We start from the raw sequence: 23,388 nt of genomic DNA, 5'->3' as shown, positions 1-23,388 counted from the left end.
CGCAGCTGATTCCCATCCGGGAGCCCACTCAGCTTTCTTTTTCCTTGTCTTTTCTTGTTGCCTTTTTTTTTTCTGTTGCACCGACGAGCTGTCACCTCGGTAGGTAGTTTAGTTACCCCGCCGCCCATCACCGCTGTTTGGGTTCGGATTTCTGGAACCTCAGGAAGCTGCTCTTCCAATGAGCTCACCCCTGTCCTCTTTCCCCTGTGAAGGAATCTGGGTTCAAATGAACTCTCGTCGCCGCTGACGCCGCCGGCACTGCCAGTCGCCTCTCGAAACACTTGATTCCTCGGTTCTTCCATCTTCGCTGATATCAGTGCTGCTATGGACGTGATTGTCAAGGCCAAGGGTAGTCAGGCGTCCTAGCTAGGAACCGGAACCGGGACATGACTGGGACCTGTATTCTGGTACATCTTCTGCCTCAAGCTCTGCTATTTCCAAATTTCGGATGCATGGCACGAAATGGGATTCAGGGGACCTTGGGGGCCCTCCTTGATTGCCGCCATCTCGCTACCCTAATAGCTGCCCAACCTGACGAGAATTTCAATGAAAGCTCATCTCTTGGGCGACAGCCACGGGACCAGTTGCCAATGGCTCTAACGTGCTATTGTCATTGTCGGTTGTCTGGTATGAGCGCAACACCGGTACTTACTCGTGTTTCGCAGGCGCTACGTCGGCGTCAGACTGGCGCCGAACAAATATTGAAGTTTACGCGCCTCTGAAGAATTGGATGCTTGACCCTTTAACGGCCGTGCTGATGCGCCCCGTCTTGTTAAGACCTCATCCATCTTGGAAGACTCTGATGGCTCTTATTCTGGACCCTATCGTTGGCACTGTTTGCTTTCTTTGGCCCTGTCGCTTGCTGTCAACGATACCAACAACCCCTGCCTTTCACTCAAGCAACTGCAAGTTTGCCGACCTAGTCAGCGATACAACTCTGGACGCCAGTCTTATTGAGCCTCTCACAAGCGGCCAAGTGGACGATGTGGCAGGAGGCATGCGACTGGCTGCATCCCCATATGCAGCCAACCTTAGGCCGTCATTTAGGGGCCATCATCTTGGGTTCCAGGAAATCCAAGACACCCCCGCTGCCAAAACGAGAAAGACACCAGCTTCCAGACCGAACTTCTCAGCGAACCCATCTCCCACGAGGCAATTACCTACGCGTCTCGTACGCTATCCCAATAGCAACACCACCCCTAGGCATTGGGGGTTAACTGCGGCGCACGATTGGCCGTCGTTTGCCTCCCTTGAATCTCTCCATCTCAAGTTAAGGCAGGATGAGCGTCCAGAAGGGCGCATCGGGGTGCTACCCAGACGTCTCGGCGTCTCTGTCTGCTTATTCACTCAACTCTTCGCAGCCATGGATCCATTAGGGCAGGATCCGGGCTTTCCAGGCAAGCCCGTGTGTACAAATACTTCATGGAGCACTCCCCATTGACGCCTTGCCTCATTGGCCCTAGTCGTCTACGCATCTTGACCCCTGTACACGATGGCCCCCACAGAGTAACAAGTTCCCCTGTTGTTTGCCTAGACCGAGGCCCTCACCGGCCATTCTGACTGCTGAAGCACCGAAACCCGACGAACCGCTGATCTGGCAGCTGATGCTGTGTGACGGAATCTGCTAGGCATACGCCGACGGCTCCTCCCTTGGATTTACGCCGTTTTCTAATTGAAGAAACCTCTCATCTCTCGATAGCGTATGACACTAGAGAGCATGCTCCTCATGGCTCGGTCAGGCGTACAGAAAGACAAGTATGAAAGTACGTCCAGCCATTTTGGTGACGCGGCATTCAGTGTTCAAACATGGCACTGGAAAGATCACCAGGTCTCATACTCTTGTGAGATGATGCCGAGGTGGTGAGCACCTTCTCAACGGTAATCCCCGGCCGATCCTCTGACCAGCCGTGGTCCCAAAGCAACGAGAAGGAAAACGAGGCACTGTCAGACGAGAGAGACCCTATGTCTCCTGCCTTGTGCATCGCTTGCCTTCCCACCATGTACAACTATGCCCCCCTCACCCACCGAGAGACATCGTTCGTTAAACTCCCACGCCCGTACCGTTCCACACCAGCGCGTGATATGAAATGACCGAAGAGTCTTTGCATCTACTGGTGGACGACCCCCGCGTGTCAGCGCCGCTTGCTGGGCGTTGATCATCTGCGCAGGAACCCGGAAGTCTATAGGCTCGGACAACCCAGGATAACAAGGGAGAGGCGTGCGCCATGACGTGCCACCCTTCTCTCGGGTAGCTCTTGGACACCCGGCAGGCAGACAAGGCGGGAGGGAACATGGCATCCAACCCGTCAGACCGTTGAGTCGAGCCCGCCGTCCCGGAATTACGGGCCTCGATTGTCTCGTCGCGATGCGCTGGCAGGACAAAAATTCTCACAGAAAAGGCAAACCCGTTCTAGCTGCTTACACAGGTGGCCCCAGACCAGTTGATTGGTTCGCCTGAATATAAGGCGCAGCAAAGTGTATGTGTTTGTCAAGTCCAACTCGATGTTCCCAGGAACTGCATGCACCGAGCCACGTGCTACCTGGTTCTTGCTCGGACACCAACCACACTTGATTTCCTCCACGACGGGGTAGTGTGCATGCGCAGGTAAAGGTCTTGCCCCAGCAGGAAAAGGACATAGTGCCAGACTGCTTGCTTCTCCCGTCGGCCCAATTCGGATCGCAAAAGCGTACGACATGATCGGAAGGCAAGCCTTCGATTTGTGTAAAGCAATGTCCGTTTCGAGCCTTGGACGTTCAAACCTACTGTTGTCTCAACCTGGGGCGTTCTTTTACTTACCATGTTCCTTCTTTCTCTTCTTTCTCTCTTCTCTCTCTCTTCTCTCCCCCTCTCTCTCTTTTCTTTCTTTTTCTTTTCTTTTTGGCTATTCGCTCGCGCTTACATGGAACAAGCAGTGTAGATGCCACGGCCAGGCACCTGTCGATTACAGCCTGCTACTATGACTGCATCAACTTCTGGCGCGCGGCGGATGGAATGGACGGGGCTTAGACCTGTAGGCACCCGCCCCGGGAAAAGGGTGCTTCCAATGAGTGCTCGTCATTTCGATCTAGGGAGCGCTGGAGTCTCTGCTGGAATCCCAAACCCTAGACTTGGGCTGCGGATGCGCAATCTTGCTATGCTGCCCCCGGTGATCGCTCAAGTATGTTTCAAGCATGAGCATGAAAGAAGGCTCGACTCGGATCAAGTTGAGACGTACGAGAGCATCTTGTTATTCCCTGAGACGGTTGAAGTCCGTCTCGTCATGTACGACGACATACGGTAGCGGAGCACTGGTCCTGGGAGAACATGAACCTGAAGGGAATCACATTTAAGCATAGTGCATATTTTCTCAATGCAAAGTTGAACCATGGATCATCATTTTATATCCGCTACCTGATACCTCTCTCCCTCTTGTCGAATGATATTTTGTACGCCCAAACGCCAGGCCATGATATGCCGTCCAATATAAATCACCTATACCCCCAACGAGTTTGCTCGCTTAAGCAAAGTGAATGCCCTCCGAGTTGAGGGCGGACAGTAGTTTCAGAAAGTCCGTCTCGTCACACGAGCGCGCGCGCTTCTCCAGTAAGCCAGTGCTCTCAAGCGCGCGTTCAATCTTGCTCCGCACAAGCGCGGCAACCTTTGTCTTCTTGCGCTTGCTCTTGGTCTTCTCGGGCGCCTTGCTGGTGGCGGCACCGAGCTCCTTGAAGAACTCGGGCGTGTCGTCATCCATGGGCTCAACACCGTCATCATCTGCGCCAGCGTCCGCGTCGTCGTCCATCTCCATAGCCTCGTCTTCGTCGTCCTCGACAAGGGTGTCGTCAAGCGGCACGTTGTTCATAGCCGCCCATGTGCGGTAGTTCTGCAGGGTTGTGAGCTTCTTGATTTCTCACCTTGTAGATGATTTTCGGGCGTACCTTCTCGAGCATTTGAAGGACTTCCTTCGTGCCAAGCCAGCTAGTTTGTACATCAGCATGGGTATATTTCCCAGAGATTGAAAACGTCTTACCTCGCTCTCATAGTTCTGTTCTTGCGGTTGAAGCACTGATATTGAGGATTAGCAACAAACACTCATATGTGCCTGCCAAGTACGTACAATGCGAAGAAGGCCGTCAAATTCTTCGAAGGCGATGGTAGGACGCTCGGCGCCCTGCTTCGGCACAATACGCACAACGCAAGAATCGACTTGTGGCGGTGGTCTAAAGTTGGCCTTCGAAACCTTCATCTGTCGGGGTGTCAGTGAACATAATCGGGTGTAGTTAGGTCTGCCCGCTACTGACCACGTTGGAGCACGTGGCCCAGAAATTGGCGTTGACACTTAATCTGCCGTAGAGCTTGTCTCCGGGTTTGGCCACAAGTCGTTGGCCGAATTCGAGCTGGAACATGAGAATCGCTTGCCGCGGCGGCTTTGGCATGGCGAGCATCTTGAACACAAGAGGCGAGGAAATCTAACGACGCGTAAGCACTGTGATCTCCCTAAAGAGACTTTCAAATACCTGCCTGGTACGGAGTGTTCGAAATGAGCACATCGAAAGGAACCCAATCAACCTGAAATATACTGTTAGTGAAACCAAATCACGACAAGCCGGAATTCCAAGCAAATCTGCAACACATAGCCACAGCGCTCGCGAAACCCGATCTCAGGACCTAGAATAGAACTCACCTTGATGGCATCTCCAAGCATAACTTCGAGCTTTCGCTGTTCGGGGGTTCCCTGCACACGCTGTATACTCCGTCAGCCTTTTGAAATCCACCTGGCTGCGTGGCCTCCAACCTTTGTGACTTCGGCTGCCATTCGGGGGTCAAACTCGATTGCTATAAGCTTCTTTGACTTTTCCAATATCCGCACCGTCAGGTTGCCAGTCCCGGGACCAATTTCCAGAACAGTATCCGTGGGCTTGAGCTCGGCTTTCTATATGGATATATTTAGCATGCGCTTCTTCGTCGGCGAGAACTGTCTGGGCGTACATGTACGATCGCGTCCGCCACGCCGGGGTTCTTCAAAATATGCTGACCGACATTTGTCTACGTAGATGTTAGAAGCCATGCATAAACATCAATGCAGCCGACATACGTTGAACTTAAATACGTTGTTGGTCTTTTGGGAGGGTCGAGAGTAGGGACCTGACGATGAGGAGGCGGCATTCCGCTTTGGGGCTTTGGCTTTGCCCATAGTATATAGACAGCTGTGAAAATTCTGTCTTTGCGGCAATGAGAAATGAGAAACAAAGGTGAGCTGATAAGGGATCTGCAACAAGTTTTCAGAGCAGTGTGTCGACAGCAAATCCTACAAACCAACGATGTAGAAGTCTGCGGTGAAGACGGAGGGGCAGCCTTTTGGAAAATTTAGTGGGCCATACCCACCAAAAGACAGTGGCGGCAGGGATTCGGCAGCTTAAAAACTTTGGTGCCACTTCAGCCTTGCGCAACTGGCAGCTCTGGAGCTGCCGCTCACAAGATCTACTTACCTTTCCTACAACACTACCAGACGGTGCGCATTCTCTCATTCTTACCGCCTCTACGCGAAAGAGCTGCGCACTTGAAACGATGTCTGGAAGACGCGACTTTTTGAGCCAGCCGGCGCCAGAGAACTATGTTGCCGGTCTTGGTCGAGGTGCCACTGGCTTCACGACGCGATCCGATTTGGGCCCTGCACGCGAAGGACCAACCGAAGACCAGATCAAGGAAGCCGTCGCAAAGCGTGCCGCGCAACTGGGACTGGGAACTGACGGAAAGAAGGCAGACGAAAATGATAATGACGACGACGACCGCTTCAAAGATCCCGATAACGAGGTTGGCCTGTTCGCCGGCGGCGTATATGACAAAGACGACGAGGAGGCCGACAGGATATGGAAGGAGGTGGACGAGAAGATGGCAAGGAGGCGACAAAAACAACGAGAAGCGCGCGAAAAGGCCGAACAGGAGGAATACGAGCGGAAGAACCCCAAGATCCAGCAACAATTCGCCGACCTCAAGCGAGCGCTATCAACAGTCACAGATGACGAATGGGCAAACCTCCCCGAGGTTGGAGATTTGACAGGAAAAAACCGCAGAAGTAAACAGAACCTGCGGCAACGTTTCTACGCGGTTCCTGACAGCGTCCTCGCCGCCGCGCGAGACTCGTCCGAACTGGGTACCACCGTTGCAGAGGATGGCACTGCATCAAGCGCCGACGCAGCAGATGGTACCATGACGAATTTCGCAAAGATTGGTGCCGCAAGGGACAAGGTTCTGAAGTCAAGACTTGAACAAGCCTCCCTGGATGGCACTGAGTCGGTCGCTGGCAGCGCATCAACCATCGATCCCAAGGGCTATATTACCAGCTTGAACAAGAGCGTTCTCAGCGAGTCTCAAGCTCAGGTTGGTGATATCAACCGTGTACGTGAACTTTTGACATCGGTCATCAAGACCAACCCGAGTAACGCACCTGGTTGGATTGCTGCAGCACGACTGGAGGAGCTGGCAGGCAAGACGGTTGCAGCGCGCAACGTAATAGCACGAGGATGTACACACTGCCCTAAAAGCGAAGACGTCTGGCTGGAAAACATTCGACTCAACGAGGGCAAGAATGCCAAGATCATTGCTGCGGAAGCTATCAAGAAGAACGACCGGTCCGTACGCCTTTGGGTCGAGGCGATGAGGCTGGAAAACGAGTCCAGGGCGAAGAAGAGAGTAATCAGACTTGCCCTAGATCATATCCCCGAATCCGAGGCCCTCTGGAAAGAAGCGGTCAACCTTGAAGAAGATCCGGAAGATGCTCGGTTGCTGCTGGCCAAGGCAACCGAGCTTATACCCCTATCCGTTGATCTGTGGTTGGCTTTGGCAAGACTGGAAAGCCCCGAAAACGCCCAAAAGGTTCTCAACAGGGCACGCAAAGCGGTTCCTACTTCTCACGAAATTTGGATCGCCGCTGCTCGTTTGCAGGAACAACTGGGTGAGGGCACTAAGGTGAATGTCATGAAGCGCGCCGTTGCGGTTCTCGTCAAGGAATCTGCCATGCCAAAACGCGAGGAATGGATTGCAGAAGCTGAGAAGTGCGAGGAGGAGGGTGCCGTCATCACATGTGGAAATATCATCAGAGAAACTTTGGGCTACGGTTTGGACGAAGACGATGATCGCAAGGATACCTGGATGGAGGACGCAAAGAGCAGTATCAACCGCGGCATGTACGAGACGGCGCGTGCTATCTACTCCTACGCGCTGCGTGTTTTCGTCAACAGCAGGACGTTGTGGATGGCAGCCGCCGATTTGGAGAGAAACCATGGAACAAAGGAATCGCTTGCTCAGGTGTTGGAAAAGGCTGTCGAAGCATGCCCCAAGAGCGAAGTGCTATGGATGATGCTAGCTAAGGAGAAGTGGCAAGCCGGCGAAGTCGACAATGCCAGATTGGTACTCGCCAGGGCTTTCAAATCAAATCCGGACAATGAAGATATCTGGCTCGCCGCGGTTAAGCTTGAAGCCGAGAACGGAGAAACCGAGCGCGCTCGGAAATTGCTGGAGGAAGCCCGAGACCAAGCCCCGACGGATCGTGTATGGATGAAGAGTGTAGTATTCGAGAGAGTACTGGGCAACGGCGAAGCAGCATTAGATCTTGTCCAGCAGGCTCTACAGTACTTCCCAGCCACCGCCAAGTTGTGGATGCTCAAGGGACAGATTTACGAAGATCTTGGGAAGGTCGGCCAGGCACGGGAGGCATACAGCACAGGCGTCAAGGCGGTACCTAAGTCTGTTCCCCTATGGCTTCTTTATTCTCGCCTTGAGGAGAAGGCCGGGCTGGTCGTCAAGGCTCGCAGTGTTCTCGACCGAGCCCGCCTAGCTGTTCCCAAATCACCAGAGCTCTGGTGCGAGTCCGTTCGCATCGAGCGGCGTGCGGGTAACGTCAACCAGGCCAAGTCACTCATGGCCAAGGCACTTCAGGAGGTGCCCAAAAGCGGTCTCCTTTGGAGTGAGCAGATTTGGCACTTGGAGCCACGAACCCAACGAAAGCCGCGGTCATTGGAGGCCATCAAAAAGGTGGACAACGACCCTATACTCTTTGTGGCTGTGGCTCGCATCTTCTGGGGCGAACGTAAGCTCGAGAAAGCCCAGAACTGGTTCGAAAAGGCGCTGGTCCTGGACAGCGACAACGGCGACACCTGGGCTTGGTATTACAGGTTCCTGCTCCAGCATGGTACGGACGTAAGTTAACGAGTTGCCAGGCTCGAGCCTCTTGTTCATGTACTAACTGGATCTCAGGAGAAACGAGCGGATGTAATCAATAAGTGTGTCTTGAACGAGCCCCGCCACGGCGAATACTGGCAGGCGATCGCCAAGCAGCCTGTCAACGCCAGGAAAGGCACGGAAGAAGTCCTGAAAATGGTGGCAGATGCGTTGGAGAAATGAAGTTATGTAAAACGTATGTGTATTAAAATAGGTCTGACGCGCCGGGAATAGAGGAAAGTTGGTCGTTCGTAACATCACCGGGCGCAAACAAAGGGATACCATTGGGAAGGAAGCCAGCTGACTGCTTCCAACCAAATTGAGTCAAATGTATTAAAATTCGTTTGTGTCACGAAAGACGCCTGACCCTGCTAAGAAATAAGGACGAAAACCGCAACCGATGCCCCGATATCATGATGCACCCGTATAAGAAGAAAGGGGGGGGGAATAAAAAAGTTGAGAAACCATTATATTCCGGCACCCTTATTTTCCGCCGAACCAGCTGGAGATGCCGCTCTTGGCCTTGGCGGCTTCATCCTCAATCTTTTTGTCAAAAGCATCGACCTTCTTCAGGGCTTCGGCCTTGGCATCCTTGGCATATGCCTCAACGTTGCTCTTGGTCGCGGAGAACTTCTTGTCGGCCTGGGCAACCTACAGGAGGAATTAGTCGGCCAGCCCAATTGAATCCTACCCAACATTTGATAGAGCAACGAGTGCGGGGAAACGTACAGCAGAGTCGAGCTTTGCGCCAGCCTTGTCAAGCTTCGCACCAACCTGAGCGCCCTTGTTCTGGGCGTCGGGGGTGCGGCCGCCGGGAAGGTGCGACTTGACCTCGGCGGAAGCCTTGTGAACGTCGCCTGTTGACGGATTGATTAGGAATTGATTTGCGGCGGGGAGATAACGAGTGATGAGGACATACTCTCAAACTTGGCCTCGGCGGCCTTCGGGTTACCGCCAGCACTGTAGAGGTAGTAGCCGACACCACCGGCGGCAGTGAGGCCGAGGTAGAGGGGAGCCTTGGACTTGGACATGTTGATTGTTTCGATGGGTCTGTAGAGATATGTGATGAGCTGTTTCTGGGTTGAACTGAGCTGTAGGTTTATGGTCGAGATGGGAGGCTTTGGCTGATTGAAGCGAGAGAGAGGAAGAAAGCAGGATTGTGCTCGTCACGAAGGATGGCATGATCTATTAGTACTACCGAATCACGGGTGCTACAAGTTCTTGTCTCATTCTGCGCGGCTATGCCCTTTTCCCACTCCTTGGTAACCAGTGAGTGACCTTAGCTGACCTACCTACACCTTCGGCTATCAGGTAGGAGCTACAGAAGCTGATGGTTGACGTGAAGGGATGAAGAACACATGACGTAGAGCGGCATAAATGCGGGGAATGGTAGGTAGCTTGCCCCCCACCGCTCTTAGCTATGCTCCACCTAAAGCGTGCACAGACCATATGCTTAGAGATGACCGTTTCGGAGCTTCCAACTCATGCTAACTACCTAACTCATCAAACGCCCGGACCATCGCATCACTGGATCTTCCAGCGTCACACCTAGGTAGGTAGTTTACACTGATTAAAGCTCAGAGAACCAACTGTCATTCTCAAAGGGAATTACCTCTTCTCTTTTCTCAAAAGCTCCAAATCCCAGATGACTCTTGTGCCGGCTAAACCGCCGCCCATTGCGTCCTGGCACGGTTTAGCTGTGCTCTGTGGCACGCAAAGCTGGGTGACAAGGGTGCACGACGCTCAGCTGTGACATCGCAGACATTACATCATCGGCGCACCATTTCCTGCCCTGGCCCCGTCGCTTGTGAAAGCGCTTGAGCCAGCCCGTATCCAATCTCTGTTCCAGGCCGTCGCTTCGCCATCCAGCCGCCCTGCGCCTGCATCGTGCTAGCCTTGTTCTGAGTCTTCAATCGGTCCCTGTTAGGCGATGGAGGTCTAGCCCACACCAGGTCCGAACGAGCGGTTTTCAATTGACTTCCGTGGACTATACTTCGCAGCACGCAGTCGTAATAGTCTCACCATCTGGGATTCCTTCCTCGTCACGACCCTTTCCTCCCCATAACACCCTTCGACGGGGCCACTGGCAACATCGCCTCTACACAGCCGTGGGCCGGCATCATGTTTGGGTAGTCAGACTTTCGCGTTCAACATTCCAGAAGAAACGCCCTTGTTGTCTCTGCGAAGCTAGATTACGTCCGGCTCGGTATTCCATCTTCCCCACTTGCGTCTCCGTTTCCTAAGAGCAACGGCGACTCCTGTGGTGGCGCGCTGGTTATTGGGGCCACGTTAAGGTGGAAACCTGTTGAAATCCGGCATGCAAAAGCTGTGATACGTAGCGATGCCATCATTTCGAAGTTCTCGTCGAGTTACCGGCCTCAAAGATAGTGACTACGACCACGAGATTAACCTTGTCAATCACGACGACCGCGTCGCGTCCCCGAGCATCGAGACCATTGGCCGAGTTACGCGCGCATCAACCCGATCACGACTGCTTCAAGATGAAGATCAAGAGGGGGGCGATGATGTAAATGCACGCGCGAACGGCGCTACGGACTGCGACGCTGGCCATGATTCTGGCCCCTATCGGCAATCAATAGAACGAGAACAGAACCAGCAGCCCAAGCCCGCGAAACGAAAGGGTGCGCTAATGCTCGAGCCTCAAACCATCGCCGCTACCAACGCACCATCAATCCAAGTCGAAGGTAAGACCGTCTTGTGCCCACACCAATCCTAAGCAAGTATCCTCATATTCCTCCGCATGTAGAACCCACGCCGCAGGAGGGTCCAATGCCCGTAAGAAATGATACCCAAAGAGCAAGGCCTGCAACAGCAGAGCGAGAAACGGCCGTCGACGTCCTGTGGGAGAACGAGAGAGGCTGTATAGCCTGCGGCATCGCCCTATTTTCTGGGAAGGCTCTGGGCAACCTCGACCCCTCGCCATGGCAGAACCAGTTTCACAAGACAAGTCCCACGACGATCAAGACGGCCCAAGTTCCCGATCCATCATGGGAGTGGGCATGGCCTGAGTGGAGGGTCCATCGACCCGAAGGCGTCACCGCGGATGAATACGGATGGGAATACTCGTTCATGTTCTCCAAGAAGTTTTCCTGGCATGGCCCGAAGTGGTGGAACTCATTCGTTCGCAGGAGATGCTGGGTTCGCAAGCGAATCAAGAAGAAACCCGAGAACATTTCAGATGACCCCCATATGCTGAACTCGGATTATTTCACAGTAACGCCTGCCAACCACAGCCGCTCATCGAGCGTAGCGGGCAGCAGGCGAGGTAGCGTCGGCAAGACGAGCATGCAGACGAGTGTGGTGGAGGAGAAGCCTGACATCGAGGATGTATGGACGCTCATGGCGGTTCTGCGAGCTTCGCGGATCGACCGCGAGAAGATTGAGGCCGTCGAAAACTATCTGGCACACGCAAAAGACAACCTCGAGCACTTGCAAGATGAGATGCACGATATTATGGGCATTTTCGTTTTCCAGGCCTCAAGAAGGCTTCTGCTGAGTCGCTTGACGCAGATCTATGATGATGCGATCGCCGCAGATGAGGAGCAGGACGGCGACAATGGCATGGCCAAGGAGAGAAAGGAGCATCTCGCTGCGGCTATCAAGCACGCCGATGAGGAGGTAAAACGATTGTCGTATTGGAGCGACGTCAAGGGCTTGGCAGAGAATGGCGAAGCTAAGCACGCTGTGGCAGAAAATGAGGGTTGGAACGAGAGTTGGCAAGGCGTTGATCAGAGCGGCCCGGCACACGTCAACTCTGGCGCCTTGCCTGGATCGCCAAGTAAGTAATGAGGATGAGGAGAGAAATACTCTTCTTGTATACCCAGCTTCACACATAAAATTTTGCTAGTTCTTATAGTGTATTATATCACAAGAAGCGTTCTCTCCACAGTCCAGAAGCCCGTTCGATCATTCAAGATACATCATCCCTGCAACACAAGTACGTACAGCAGAGTGGAGCTGGGACGGGGCCGGTATCGATCGGCGCGAAGTGGAAATTTCTCCTACCTTTGCGACTCTAGCTCAAACTTGACCATATACCTGCCATTACCCAATACAATAAAGTGCGAGCCCAGAATGCAATATGGGCCGGCCCTTCAGACAAATGTCCCTGCGAACAACGCTACCGTGGAAAGCCGAATTCAAGCGCATTGGTATTCCTGGGATCTTTCTGATTCCTAGGGGTCCTCGAAGATGGCCTCAGGCGTCATCGGCTCAACTGTCGCTCTCTCGTCAATGGATGCACGCAGCTTCCGATGCCACCCAAGACAGGCTCGACGAGGGTATCGCATCGCATCGCGAGACGAAGTCAGAGAGTACGGTCGAACAAGAAAGTCACGACGCCCCTGCCCAGGGGACAGGCAAGCAACCGGAAGTTGATGCCGCCGGCCCCCCCAAAGAACGATGGACCAGCAAGGAAGAAGCCAAGGATATCGATCGGGCCTTCGAGACAGGAGCAAACGAGCTACAGCTGTCAGTGTTGACAGAGAATCGGACAATATCGACAACACATGGTCAACGTTCGGCCGGCGACACACATTCGTCCACACCTGCGACTACGTATACCCCCACCGAAGACATGCAGCAGCCTCTACGATTCAGAAAAATCCATAACGTTACTCGCCCCAAGAAGCATGGTTCCCAAAGACAGGAAAGAGAGGAAGTACAGTCGGAGAATGTCAACAGCACAGTGGCACCCATACAATACGATTCCGTGCTAGTTGCGCCTCCTCTACAATACAACTCCCGCCGACAGATGGATATGAGTTTGGGGCGAGCCTTTGATGGCGTGAAAAGACAGTTGCGGCTCCAGTCCATCCATCAAATAAAGAACCGACCCGTCATCAACTGGCGTGATACTTTGGACATTCTCCGACTGCGGACCCGGCCGATCAGGGGCCCATGGCAGATTCATGCGCGCAAAATCTTAGTTGAGCCAGCGCTTGGGAACAAGTTGCTATACGAAGTAGACAACACTATTTGGGACATACACGAGCAGACACGTTGTCATATCGAGCTTCATTGGCCAAAGAACGACAACGGAAGACGGCAAACCCATGGGATTTACCTGCTACTCTCAGGAGACGAGGAGGCGTTAGAGCATGCGGCCGAAGAGATCTCCCGAATTGCTATTCGAAATAGCTGCAGGATAAGCATAGAAGGAGCCATTGGCAGCCAATCCATCGACAGCCAGGCCTCTTCGGCTAAGCCCGAAAAGCCGGCATCGTCTACGGAAGAGATAGTGTGGAAGAGCTCCGTGGGAAAGCAGCGTCCGGGCTATGTTCATTATTATGAGTATTCTGAGCCTTACCATAAGATTCCGAAGCCTAAAGATTGGACTCCTGGGACGTTTCTGGCCTATATCACCGCTATCACGAACGCAAAACTCCCTGATCGCCTCGCGTCCAAGTTTTACGGCTCGGGCACCACAGCAACCAAAGCAGCAATAGCTCTCCTCAAAGCGGCCTTCGCTGACCAAACTGCGAGCAAGGCGCACTCGAGGCGTGCATTCAAGCAGGCGTTGCGCTTCATTGAGTCCCACGGCCATTCGTATCGCCATGATGCCCGCGAGTTGTTTTTCGATAAGAAATTGAAACTAACCTTGCCACCGGTTGACACTGGCACCTTCAATACCCTTCTGGTCGGAAATGTCAAGGTCAAGGACCTATACAACTTTGACTCTATCCTGAAGTTGATGGTTCACCACGGCTGCCTGCCGAACGCTCAGACCTGGTTGCTGTTTCTCCAGCTCGTGGAGAGTGAAAAAGTCCGCCGCCATGTGATTCAGCTCATGCATTCACTCGGTCTGCTCCTGGATCCAATCACCGTTAAACTCATTGCAAAGGAACTGGTTGCTTATGACACCCGCCATGTCCGAAATAAATGGCCCGGCCTGCGGGAGTTTCTCGAAAGCCAGGACGCCAAGTATGGCAAATATTGGGTCTCAAAACCCGCCATGGACAGCATCATGGTCGAGCTCGCACGCCTGAACGACTTTACCTCCTGTCTAGATCTCTTCGACATCATGGCCGAAATGTCCATGACCCCCACCACCGTAACACTTAACATGGTTCTGCAACATGCGCGGTGGCAGAAGAACTTGACTGTCACCCTGGCCTTCCTCCGCAAGGCATCCATGCTCAAAATCGGGTACGACGAGAACACGTACCATGAGCTGTTCACTTTGGCGTTTAGGATGCGCAGGCCCAACGCCATGGGTATCATATGGCGTTACGCCTGCGTGGAAGGCAAGACCACCTGGCACATGCGTAATCACGTTACCCGTATGATGATACAGAGCCAAATGGGGTTCAAAATCAATACGGATGGCAAACCGACAGTCGCAAATTTTCTGGCATTGCCTACTTTTTGTCCACAAGACATGAAACTGTCAGGAATCAAACGTGCTGGCTTTGAGATTGCTAGGCTTATGCACAAACAGTTCAAGGAGTGGCGTCCTGATGAGCCCCTCCACGAGGTCCTGGACGCAGTGTGGGGGGACGACAGCCGAATCCTCCGGGCGGTCAAGCAAGTCAAGCAGCAGGGCGAGTTGTCGCACGAGATTACTGTGCCTGGCAAGCCGATATCCCTTCGACCGAGGCTTCGGATGCGGGGCACCGATCCTCCACAATGTCCACGTCTTGATATGATCATCAAGTATGTCGCTCCTGTCGACAGCGACAAGAGCGCTTTTCCCGACGAGCAGACCCCCGAGACCACCGTCGCTGATCTTGAGAAGAACATCGGCCCTTGAAAGCGTCGAGCTTTGCGTAGAAAAAGCACACTCCTTGCGCCATACAAGTAGCAAGGCCATGGCCATTATGTATAAAGAGGCCTCCTGTACAACACCGCACACATGTTCGCTAGATAACACCTATAGAACCTGTATTAAACCCCAAATTTCCGATGGAATGAATCACTTTAGACAACTCTTTATTTCCCATTAACCATATATATATATATATATATGGTTATCCACGCCACGGTGCAGGATCCGAGTACAGTAGCCTCTCTGAAACACTCGTCCGAGAGAAAACAGGACAAGGGTGATAACTCGCTGAGCCATACAGTCGAAGAAGAAGAGGTCTAGAGATAAACAGGTTGTGACAACCTGCGGCGTTGCCGTTGAATAGGCTGCTTGAGGGGAAGATTAGGCAGCCGATGGGTCGACCGGTTGGCTTACAATGCTCCGTGGCAAAAGCACCACCGTACCAGGGCCCTAATCAAACGCCTTGTGGCTGTATGATAAACGTTGAAACAACTATTGGTTGACTTTCACAATCAGTGCCAGGCCCATGCCGAAAAAGCACGTGTTTATGCAAATGAATTGATGTGTAAGGTGTGCCACTACATGGGCCCACGGGAGGGCCGCGAGCTATGACACACAGGTGAATCTTCAGCCTTCTTTAACCTGCGGTCAGCCGTCCTCCGTTCCCTTTGGCCGCAGTGACTGCTTCCGTGCCCCCTTTCGCAAACCTGTCGAAGGTCCGGACCCTCAATATGATGAAGAAACAAGAGGAAGCATTTCAGTCATTTCATCCCAGCCAAGCCGTATAAAGTCTTTCGAATCTCTTCAAGTCATACGGATCCATAGTCCGATCAATTCCGAGCCAGCATGCACGTCCACACAGCATCATTCATCAAAGCAAAGTTGATCCCTCAAGTCGCCCAATTTACTTCTCCTTGTTGTCGGTCTTCTTCGACTCTGCCGCTTCAGAGGTTGCGACCGGCTTTGACTCCTCCTTGGCCTTGTCCGCACCTGCCTTGCTCTCCTGCGCTGGCTTCGTGGCTGACTTGTCGTCAGTCTCGCCGTCCTTGCTTGTTGCTGTGGAAGCTTTGGACACCTGGCTTTCGAGATCCTTGTCTTCCTCCGCGTTGTCGAACATCTCGGTGTCATCGGAATCGGTCAGGACCTCAGTGCCATCACCAAGGAAAATGATACGACCCTTATAGCCGCCAATGCCAAACGGCTTGCCCTTATTCTCAACATCTACATCGTAGCCACTGTCGCTGTCGTCGAAGTTGTGGTGAACTCCCGGGCCACGGAATTCAGCTAGTTGCAGGCTACGAATCAGCTCTCCTCCTCTGGACAAAAAAAAAATAAAGAAAAAGGAAAGGAACGAGAGAAAGAAATCTGGGACACAAAACAGATGTACCGTAACAACAAGGGGATAACGGTTGTATTAAACGGGAAAGAGAACAGTGTCTCAGAACATGTGGGTGGAGGTATTGGCGCGCGTCCAACGCCTTAAGAGGAGGTGGATTCAGGTTCAGTCGTACCGTATTCGGGAGGGGCACAAGGTCCGTCTCCAGCAGCAACCCGTTTGGCAATTTCCTCATACCACTCTTCCTTGGTCTTGCCGCGCAGAAGACCGATAATGACCATGGTCATGTTGTCGCAGCCAACACCACCAGTCTCCGAGTTGGAAGCCAAGCAGTTGTCCATCATATTCTCGCAGATCTTATCCAACTCCTGCTTGGCTGCAATACCGCGTCGAACAAACTCGACAACCGCCTGAGAGGACTGGCAGTCCCAGATACCTGAAGATAGTGTCAGCCAATGATCCCCAGGCCCGTGTCCGGAACTAGCATTTTGTTGCTTACCGTCACATGCAATGACCAAAAACTCATCGTCATCGCTAATCTCGTGGGTCTCGACATCGGGAAAGGCGGTAACAATTTGGGCCTCCGGGGAGAGCTCTGCGCTCTTCTTGAATTCGAAGTCGCCAATGGCTCGGGAGAGCGCAAGGTTGCCGTTAACACGGCCAAAGTCGACGAAGCCACCAGCGGCCGTGATACGAGACTTCTCGGCTGAGGAGGGTACAAGTCAGCCTTCAGAGTTGCGCATACCACGGGTAAGTACTTACCCTCGAGCTGCGGCTTGTGGTCCTGGGACAGGGGCTTAGCCCGACCCTTGATACCGAGGACACTTCTCGAGTCACCGGCGTTTGCCTGTCCACAAAGCTGTCAGTGATATGAAGATATGGCGCAGAATAGAATGGGCTTCAACGTACCACGTAGATCTTGTTATCCGAGATCAGGCTAACGCAGGCAGTGCAGCCAGACACCTCCTCCTCATATTTGGGGTCTGAATGAACCCGACTGTCAGCACATACATTATGTGTAGATTTGAGGGACGGCCTCTGCTGCAAGGGAAAGCCCTCCAGAGCGTCATGGAACTGAAAGATTCGGGCTATTACCATTGAGAATTGCGCGGTCCGTCGCCAGAAAGCCATCCTTCAACGCCTGCTCGTAGTTGCCCTTCTTAAAGGTCTCCTGCTTCTTGATGATATCGTGAATGTTTTCTCCGGCGAATAAGGCCACTTTGTCACCACCGTGGCCGTCAAAGACTCCAAAGAAAGAGAGTTTTGACTCGTGCTTCTTAGCTTCGTCGCTGCCGGGAGGTAAAAGATCGAGGACAGTGGTATGGGCATCCTCCATGCTTATGCGCCAACCTTGCATGGCCGAGACGCCGTAGAGGAGGCGTTCATCTTCGCCCTTGGCCGAGCTCTGTGGTGGTGGGACTGGAGTCAGTGAACTGGATCCTCAAGATGCTGACTGTACATCATTGTGGATGAAGATTGTCGAACCGAAAGCCCCAAGCCGCTTTACCTTACCCTCTTGGCTGCCCGCGCAGTATCGCCAGAAGCAAAGAGCAAGCCAAGCGGGGTTCGGAATTATCTCCATGGCTGACCGTGCCCAAAGACACCGAGAGCAGCAGGGAGCAGACGGGTTTTGGAGGCTGCGTACTAGGCAAGGCGGCGCGTAGGCAGAGCAGAGAAGAACTGGGCTGGTCTGGCTGGCTTGGGCGCAGGAGCGGGATCATGACATACCTTCTCGACAACGGGCTCGGAGAGAGTTTGACCCATGGTGAGGGATTCGAAGAGTCAGCAGCACAGCTACCGGGTTTGACGGGTATTCGGCCGGTCAATTTTTGGTCGGGTGCAGGTCGATATCTCAGCCAGTAAAAGTTTTCAAAGCCGGTCGTGCAGTGCGCAAGAAAGCTGGGAGAAAAAATTAGAGGCGAGGTGAAGGAAGGTGGTGCGGTGCGGTGCGGTGCGGTAGCAAAAGGTTCTAGATCGCGCACACTCGGCCAGGAAGCGGGGTATCCGAATCGCAAGGGAAATAGCAGGGGACAGGCGTCGATCCCCGCGAGGTGTTGGGCGTGGTTTTCTGAGAGAGGGAGGGAGGATCGAGGTCGGGGGAAGGAATTGTTGCGCGAAAATGATATTGTTGCGCAAAAGGGGGAGAGGGAGGAAGGAAGGAAAAGGGAAAAAAAGAGCCGAACTCAATCGTAGCTCGGTGTGGTGTGGGTGAGGTTGTGAGCAAGAAGAGTTTTCCACATGGATGGGTGGTGGTGACGGCGAAGTAGGAGGCAGGTAGGCAACGCAGACAGGCAGGCAGGTCAGGTCGCGTGCGGTGGCACTCTCTTGGGGGAGTTTGTGCGATACGGAGAAGGCGCAAGCAACGGAAGGAAGGGACAGGACGGACAGCAGGCTGGGCTACCTACCTACCTAGGTAGGTAAAGTACCTAGATTGGGGCAGAAGTTGCTTGCCTCTCTCCTCTCCCTGGCTGGCTGGCTGGCTGGCAGCTGGTTGTAAGGTGAGTCCAAAGGGGTACGTACCGCCAGCAAAAGCGCAACCACCAAGCAATTAGGACGAAGGTGTTAAGGCTAGGGCCCAGGTAGGGAAGGGCGAGATTTAGGAATCCGTTGAAAATGAAAGGCCACTTGGCGACGAGACTGTGAGGCGAACTGAGAGGGCACACTGCCCAGTGAGGTGATGCTGGCTGTCTTGTTGTCGCCTCCACTGCTTTGCACCAACAACACCATGAAGTCACGTTGCCTTAGCTGACCCGACCGACCTCCAAAGGGGGTGTTCCATGCACTTTCCGTTCTCTTGCTCTTGCTCTACGTAGTATGCTCTCGCTTGCATATTTGCCCCATCGCCTGGCAACGGCCTGCCGACCAATGGAACGGAGCAACAGATGCGCTCAGCTATGCAGCAATTGCAATATCGTCATTTTGAAGCTGTTCGGAGAAAAGGTGCAACATTCACGGACCCGATGTGAAAGGAAAGGACCTGCCGCGAAGAGACAAGTTTTTATTTATTTGTCTCTCCCCCTCCCCCCTTTCCCCCCCTCTCTCTGCTACAGTTGCGTCATGGCATAGGTGGGTGCTGATCATACTTCATACCGATTCCGTCTGTTGTCCTAATCCCTTCACAACGAAGTCTTTTCAAAACTGAGGGGTTAATGAAGAAATGGTTCTGTGTCATCTGTGTGCAGTTCTGCCTCTCGTAAAACACAATAACCAACTAGAGGTCAGAGGCTTCCATCATGTTGAGTCAAGCCAGCCTACTACTACAACGATTACCCACCTGTCATATCTGTTGCCCCATGCATGCAAGGGCCCCCTCCCACCCCTCTCTCGATCACTGCAGCTAAAGACAGAGAATCCCATCCCCCTCTCTTGTTCCAGTGTATGCTAGGTAGTGATCCCCCTCTCAACCCGAGCGAAGCTAGGACCTGAAGCAGACGAAAATGAGCTGGCAATGAGGTCCAAGCTCTCTCGCCTCACCCTCGGAAAATCCCATTTAACCCCTAAAGGCTTGGCCCCGTGGCCCCTCCTTAGAGCGCCAACGGTGGTGGGGTGGACTCCTTCCTCCCTTCTACAACCTCGGGGCGCCGATTCGCTCTAGTCCTTTTCAGGCCAGCTTAGCTAAGTTGTGGCTAAACTTCCGCAATGCGTGTTGGGCATGCGCCCGCCCCCACAAGACCCTTCTCGAGCCTGGTCCCGGAAACGAGAGAAAAGCACAGACTCGGTCTACTTACGTAGTACACTAAAACAAGAGAGGATGGGAAAAAAACAATTGGAAAAAAAAAAGGGTCTGCGGGGAATACCGGTAATAGTTGATTGTCCTCTCTGATATACTTTTGTTGCATCGCCAATTCAACATTACGATCTGGGTACCCTGTCTAGGGTGATGAATGATGTTTGCACTTTCCCACTCGTCTCTGACTTTCGAAACAATACGTCGACCATCCCATAATTGCCCCTTCCCCTATTCCATTACAACTACAATATAAAGTGACACCGAGTATTCGAACTCCTCGGCGGGTATAACAAATCGCAACGCTTTCCAACGAGAGACAAGTGTGTTATGGGACAAGAGGGGGAAAATGCCCCTCATCCTCACATGAATACACGGAAATCCTCATTGCTGTTCAGCCGACTCCGAGGACCCCCTTTCCCCACTGTCCCTGTCTCCGTCGTCCAGTCAGAATCTTCCGAGTCATGTCCCGACGAGACCAACCCCTTGCCTTTGCCCAGAACTTCGCTGCTCGCCCTTGACGATGCGTAGCCTGGACGGCTCCCAGAGGCGTCCTGCTGCGCGAAAGAATCTCTATTCCAGCCGCCACCCAAGATGTTCGAGCTGGATGATGAATGTCGTGACAAAGGCGTCTGCTTGCCGGCTCGGCTGTCCCTCAAGCGTCTTGCCCCGCTTGAATCTCTCTTGACAATGCTAAGTGGTCGAGGAGATAATGATGGTCTCAGGTATAGTGAGCTCCGGCTCAGCTCATCGTATGCAACGCCGAGAGTATTTCTCTTTGGTTCCTTTTTCCAGTATATTGTCCCCCTCGGCGATTGTGTTGCGTCGGAGTCATCGCTGTCCAAGACGTATCGATTGCGAGATGGCACAACCGACCCGCCGCCAAAAAAGGGGCTGGAGTCCGACTTTCTGCTAACAGGCCGCGATATTGACCCATAGCGTGATTCTTGCTTTGATTCCGGTCGGCGCAACCTGCCGCGTCCAGAACCAGACCTGGAGCTGCGGGAGCTGCTCAACGTCCCAAAGTCATTCAAACCTGAAAGTCTCTTCCTTGACCGTTGCGCAGGCGAGAGCGTCCTACCGTGCTTGAGATTCGACTTCTGCGGCGTGACTTGCTCTGGTATGGATGCTAGACTTTCAGTTCCACTGGCAGCAGGTAGTAGCAGCGACCGATCAAGAGCTAGCCTGGAAGGTTCTCCCCAAGGGCTTGAGTAAGCCAAATCCGGTGTTGCTTGGATACTGCTAGTCTCTTCCCCCATGGATGGGATAGTGACGTCAAGTACACTTCGGAATGAGTCATCTCGTGGGCCTTGAGGAATACCAGGAGAGTCGGAAAGTACATCGTTCGAGCTCTCGTAGGAGCTCGTCGATCGCTCTTGCGTATGCTGAGGCTCAAAACCTACGCCCTCGGTGCGCCAAGAAGATGTGAAGGACGCGGACCGCGTTGGGCTTCGTTCGGATGATCTCCAGATATAGGATGAGCGGTTGTTCGACTGGGACATACGGGATCCAGTGATGGTCGATAATGTTCTTGATTGCCTCATTCTTTGTACGGCGGAGTTGAAATACCCTCGGCTATGTCGGTTGTTCCCGACCGACTTCATTCTCCCAATAATGGACTGTTCAGACCCATCTCTGCTATGTGTTTCGCCGTTTATCACAAATGAGCCGGGTACAGGATCAGAAATCTTGTTTTTGAGACCGTCGTGGGCCGATTCTTGTCGCCTCCTCCTGCGACAGCAAATGATCAAGAAAGCAGCAATGGCGAGGATCAGCAGGGGAAGCAGTATGGCGAGGACAATGTAGCCTGGTTGGAAACCATGTTTGGAGTGATCGCTGGTCGCTGGGTTCGTTGGCTTGACTGAAGGCGTGGGAACAGTCGAAGAGATGGCGGGCACAGGAAGTATAGTGAGATCCGCTGTCGCTGTCTCGGATTCCTGGGAGCTCTTTGATGTTGCCTTCAGAAGAATCTTGGTTTTTCCAGGCAAGGTAGCTCTAGGAGGCGTTCCTGACACAACTAGCCCCTCAACTTTGATCCAAGATTCCGGAGTGTCGAGTTCTAGCTCGATATCTGAAGGCAGCAAGAGATAGGGTCCAATATCAAATGAGAACTTCTTTCCCGGTGTAGCTTCGAATGCCAAGCTTGTATTACGAAAGATTTGGGTTATAATAGTGACGGACAGAAGAATGTCGAGGGTATCGGCGTAATTATCTCGGAAAGTGAGTGTCGAGTTTGAAGATTGCGCATCATCAGGGGGGGTTCCTTGTATCTCGAGTGTTGTATTATCGACCGAGAGCCAGCTCGGTAGTTCAGATGGGGAAAGGTCAAGATCGGCTGGCGCAACGGCGTTGCCGTCCAGTTTGATACTGCTAGCCAGAGCCGTGTAGGATATCTCTGTCTTCCGAGTCGCGTTGATTCGAATGATAGGTGTGTCTGATGTGAGCCTATGGACGCCAACAACGATGGAGAACACGACGGATACGGCCGAGAAGCCAACTATGTCAGACGCAGAGAGACTGAAATCGAATTTCTGGGGCGGTTGAAGCAATGACTCGAACGATGGGGTTTTCCCCGTGAATGTAAGGCTGCTGGCATCGAACTTGATCCAGGATGGTAGAGGGCTGTTGTCTGCCGACGTAGCATAGTAGTTCAGCCCGTCTCCGACATAGGAAAAGGTATCCTTGGCGAAGGAGAATGAGAAATCAGATGCAGGGAAGGCCGCGAAGGCAGATGGCGACGATGTATCACCGAATCGTTGTATTTGTTCGGATAATGGGATGTTGAGTTTGGGTGTCGGTCTTCTAGTTACCACCAGTGTGGCCGCCATCGTAGCTGAGCCCGTATCATCTGTTGCGATGATGTCCACCGGTATTCCCACCACCTCGCCGGGCGGCACATCGCCATCCTGGGGGGTTCCGGAGAGACGGCCAATGGTCGCATCTATCGAGAGCCATGTTGGTGCATTTCTAAGGCTATAGGAGAGTTGAGATTGTGAGGCAAAAGTCTGTGGTGAAAGAGTATACAAGAAGGGCTCGGATATCCTGATGGCAGGCGGCAGCTGAGAGTTGAAGGGAAAATAAACGACTGGTACTGCTCCCGAAAGCGCAGCTAAAAACGGGAACACATACAGCATCACGTACATTGTTGTCGCTGTTGCGTCGGGGCATTTGCGAGCCAAAGAAACAGAAAACAAAAACAAAATCAGCCAGAGAAGGACATTGTATTCAGAGAGCAATTTTCATCAGAAACGAGAGGAGGGCAGGACGATGCCCGTAGAGGATAAGCTGGGCGCGAATCCTATCGCGTATGGGCTCCCGATTCCTAGTTCTACATGCCTCCC

The 23,388-nt window shown here is 53.0% G+C and overlaps 8 protein-coding genes across 8 annotated transcripts; 4 read left to right on the top strand and 4 right to left on the bottom strand.

The window, feature by feature from the left end:
• Positions 1–324: 324 nt before the first annotated feature.
• Positions 325–1,441, top strand: LY79DRAFT_579431 (uncharacterized protein; the record flags this gene model as incomplete). Its single annotated transcript, XM_060560025.1, has 2 exons — positions 325–349; positions 666–1,441. 2 exons carry the CDS (start codon positions 325–327, stop codon positions 1,439–1,441), a joined length of 801 nt encoding a protein of 266 aa, XP_060414655.1.
• Positions 1,442–3,372: 1,931 nt separating this feature from the next.
• On the bottom strand, positions 3,373–5,319 carry LY79DRAFT_552555 (dimethyladenosine transferase). Its single transcript, XM_060557721.1, has 10 exons — positions 5,073–5,319; positions 4,967–5,023; positions 4,773–4,910; positions 4,662–4,721; positions 4,499–4,546; positions 4,279–4,446; positions 4,095–4,223; positions 4,008–4,042; positions 3,916–3,955; positions 3,373–3,860 (listed from the first exon to the last, which is right to left on the bottom strand). The coding sequence occupies exons 1-10, from the start codon at positions 5,169–5,171 to the stop codon at positions 3,498–3,500; spliced, it is 1,137 nt and encodes a 378-aa protein (XP_060414654.1). The 5' UTR covers positions 5,172–5,319; the 3' UTR covers positions 3,373–3,497.
• A 226-nt stretch (positions 5,320–5,545) lies between these two features.
• LY79DRAFT_669415 (PRP1 splicing factor) lies at positions 5,546–8,380 on the top strand (the record flags this gene model as incomplete). The annotated part of the gene is made up of 2 exons (XM_060563636.1): positions 5,546–8,176; positions 8,234–8,380. The coding sequence occupies 2 exons, from the start codon at positions 5,546–5,548 to the stop codon at positions 8,378–8,380; spliced, it is 2,778 nt and encodes a 925-aa protein (XP_060414653.1).
• A 300-nt stretch (positions 8,381–8,680) lies between these two features.
• Positions 8,681–9,228, bottom strand: LY79DRAFT_579428 (uncharacterized protein; the record flags this gene model as incomplete). Its single annotated transcript, XM_060560024.1, has 3 exons — positions 8,681–8,848; positions 8,927–9,054; positions 9,117–9,228. The coding sequence occupies 3 exons, from the start codon at positions 9,226–9,228 to the stop codon at positions 8,681–8,683; spliced, it is 408 nt and encodes a 135-aa protein (XP_060414652.1).
• A 1,310-nt stretch (positions 9,229–10,538) lies between these two features.
• LY79DRAFT_514694 (meiotically up-regulated 65 protein) lies at positions 10,539–12,004 on the top strand (the record flags this gene model as incomplete). Its single annotated transcript, XM_060554646.1, has 2 exons — positions 10,539–10,902; positions 10,965–12,004. 2 exons carry the CDS (start codon positions 10,539–10,541, stop codon positions 12,002–12,004), a joined length of 1,404 nt encoding a protein of 467 aa, XP_060414651.1.
• A 239-nt stretch (positions 12,005–12,243) lies between these two features.
• On the top strand, positions 12,244–15,186 carry LY79DRAFT_552552 (pentatricopeptide repeat domain-containing protein). Its single transcript, XM_060557720.1, has one exon. The coding sequence runs from the start codon at positions 12,300–12,302 to the stop codon at positions 14,967–14,969; it is 2,670 nt and encodes an 889-aa protein (XP_060414650.1). The 5' UTR covers positions 12,244–12,299; the 3' UTR covers positions 14,970–15,186.
• A 702-nt stretch (positions 15,187–15,888) lies between these two features.
• On the bottom strand, positions 15,889–18,084 carry LY79DRAFT_514687 (protein phosphatase 2C; the record flags this gene model as incomplete). The annotated part of the gene is made up of 7 exons (XM_060554644.1): positions 15,889–16,268; positions 16,496–16,756; positions 16,820–17,026; positions 17,083–17,167; positions 17,230–17,303; positions 17,416–17,725; positions 18,049–18,084. 7 exons carry the CDS (start codon positions 18,082–18,084, stop codon positions 15,889–15,891), a joined length of 1,353 nt encoding a protein of 450 aa, XP_060414649.1.
• A 3,468-nt stretch (positions 18,085–21,552) lies between these two features.
• On the bottom strand, positions 21,553–23,190 carry LY79DRAFT_484280 (uncharacterized protein; the record flags this gene model as incomplete). The annotated part of the gene is made up of 1 exon (XM_060553285.1): positions 21,553–23,190. A coding segment is annotated over one exon (1,638 nt), but the record flags the coding sequence as incomplete, so codon positions are not given.
• Between the last annotated feature and the right edge of the window lie 198 nt (positions 23,191–23,388).

The sequence above is a fragment of the Colletotrichum navitas genome (genome assembly GCF_030913465.1).
Source record: "Colletotrichum navitas strain CBS 125086 chromosome Unknown LY79scaffold_26, whole genome shotgun sequence".
In the NCBI taxonomy this organism is placed as follows: Eukaryota; Fungi; Ascomycota; class Sordariomycetes; order Glomerellales; family Glomerellaceae; genus Colletotrichum; species Colletotrichum navitas.
This window is presented reverse-complemented; position numbering and strand designations above follow the sequence as displayed.

Coding starts and splice junctions, on each gene's coding strand:
- LY79DRAFT_552555 (XM_060557721.1), bottom strand. CDS start 5,171: ATGGGCAAAGCCAAAGCCCCAAAGCGGAATGCCGCCTCCTCATCGTCA. Junction 4,722..4,772: donor TGGCAGCCGAAGTCACAAAG/GTTGGAGGCCAC, acceptor CGGAGTATACAG/CGTGTGCAGGGAACCCCCGA. Junction 3,861..3,915: donor TCCTTCAAATGCTCGAGAAG/GTACGCCCGAAA, acceptor ACAACCCTGCAG/AACTACCGCACATGGGCGGC.
- LY79DRAFT_552552 (XM_060557720.1), top strand. CDS start 12,300: ATGGGCCGGCCCTTCAGACAAATGTCCCTGCGAACAACGCTACCGTGG.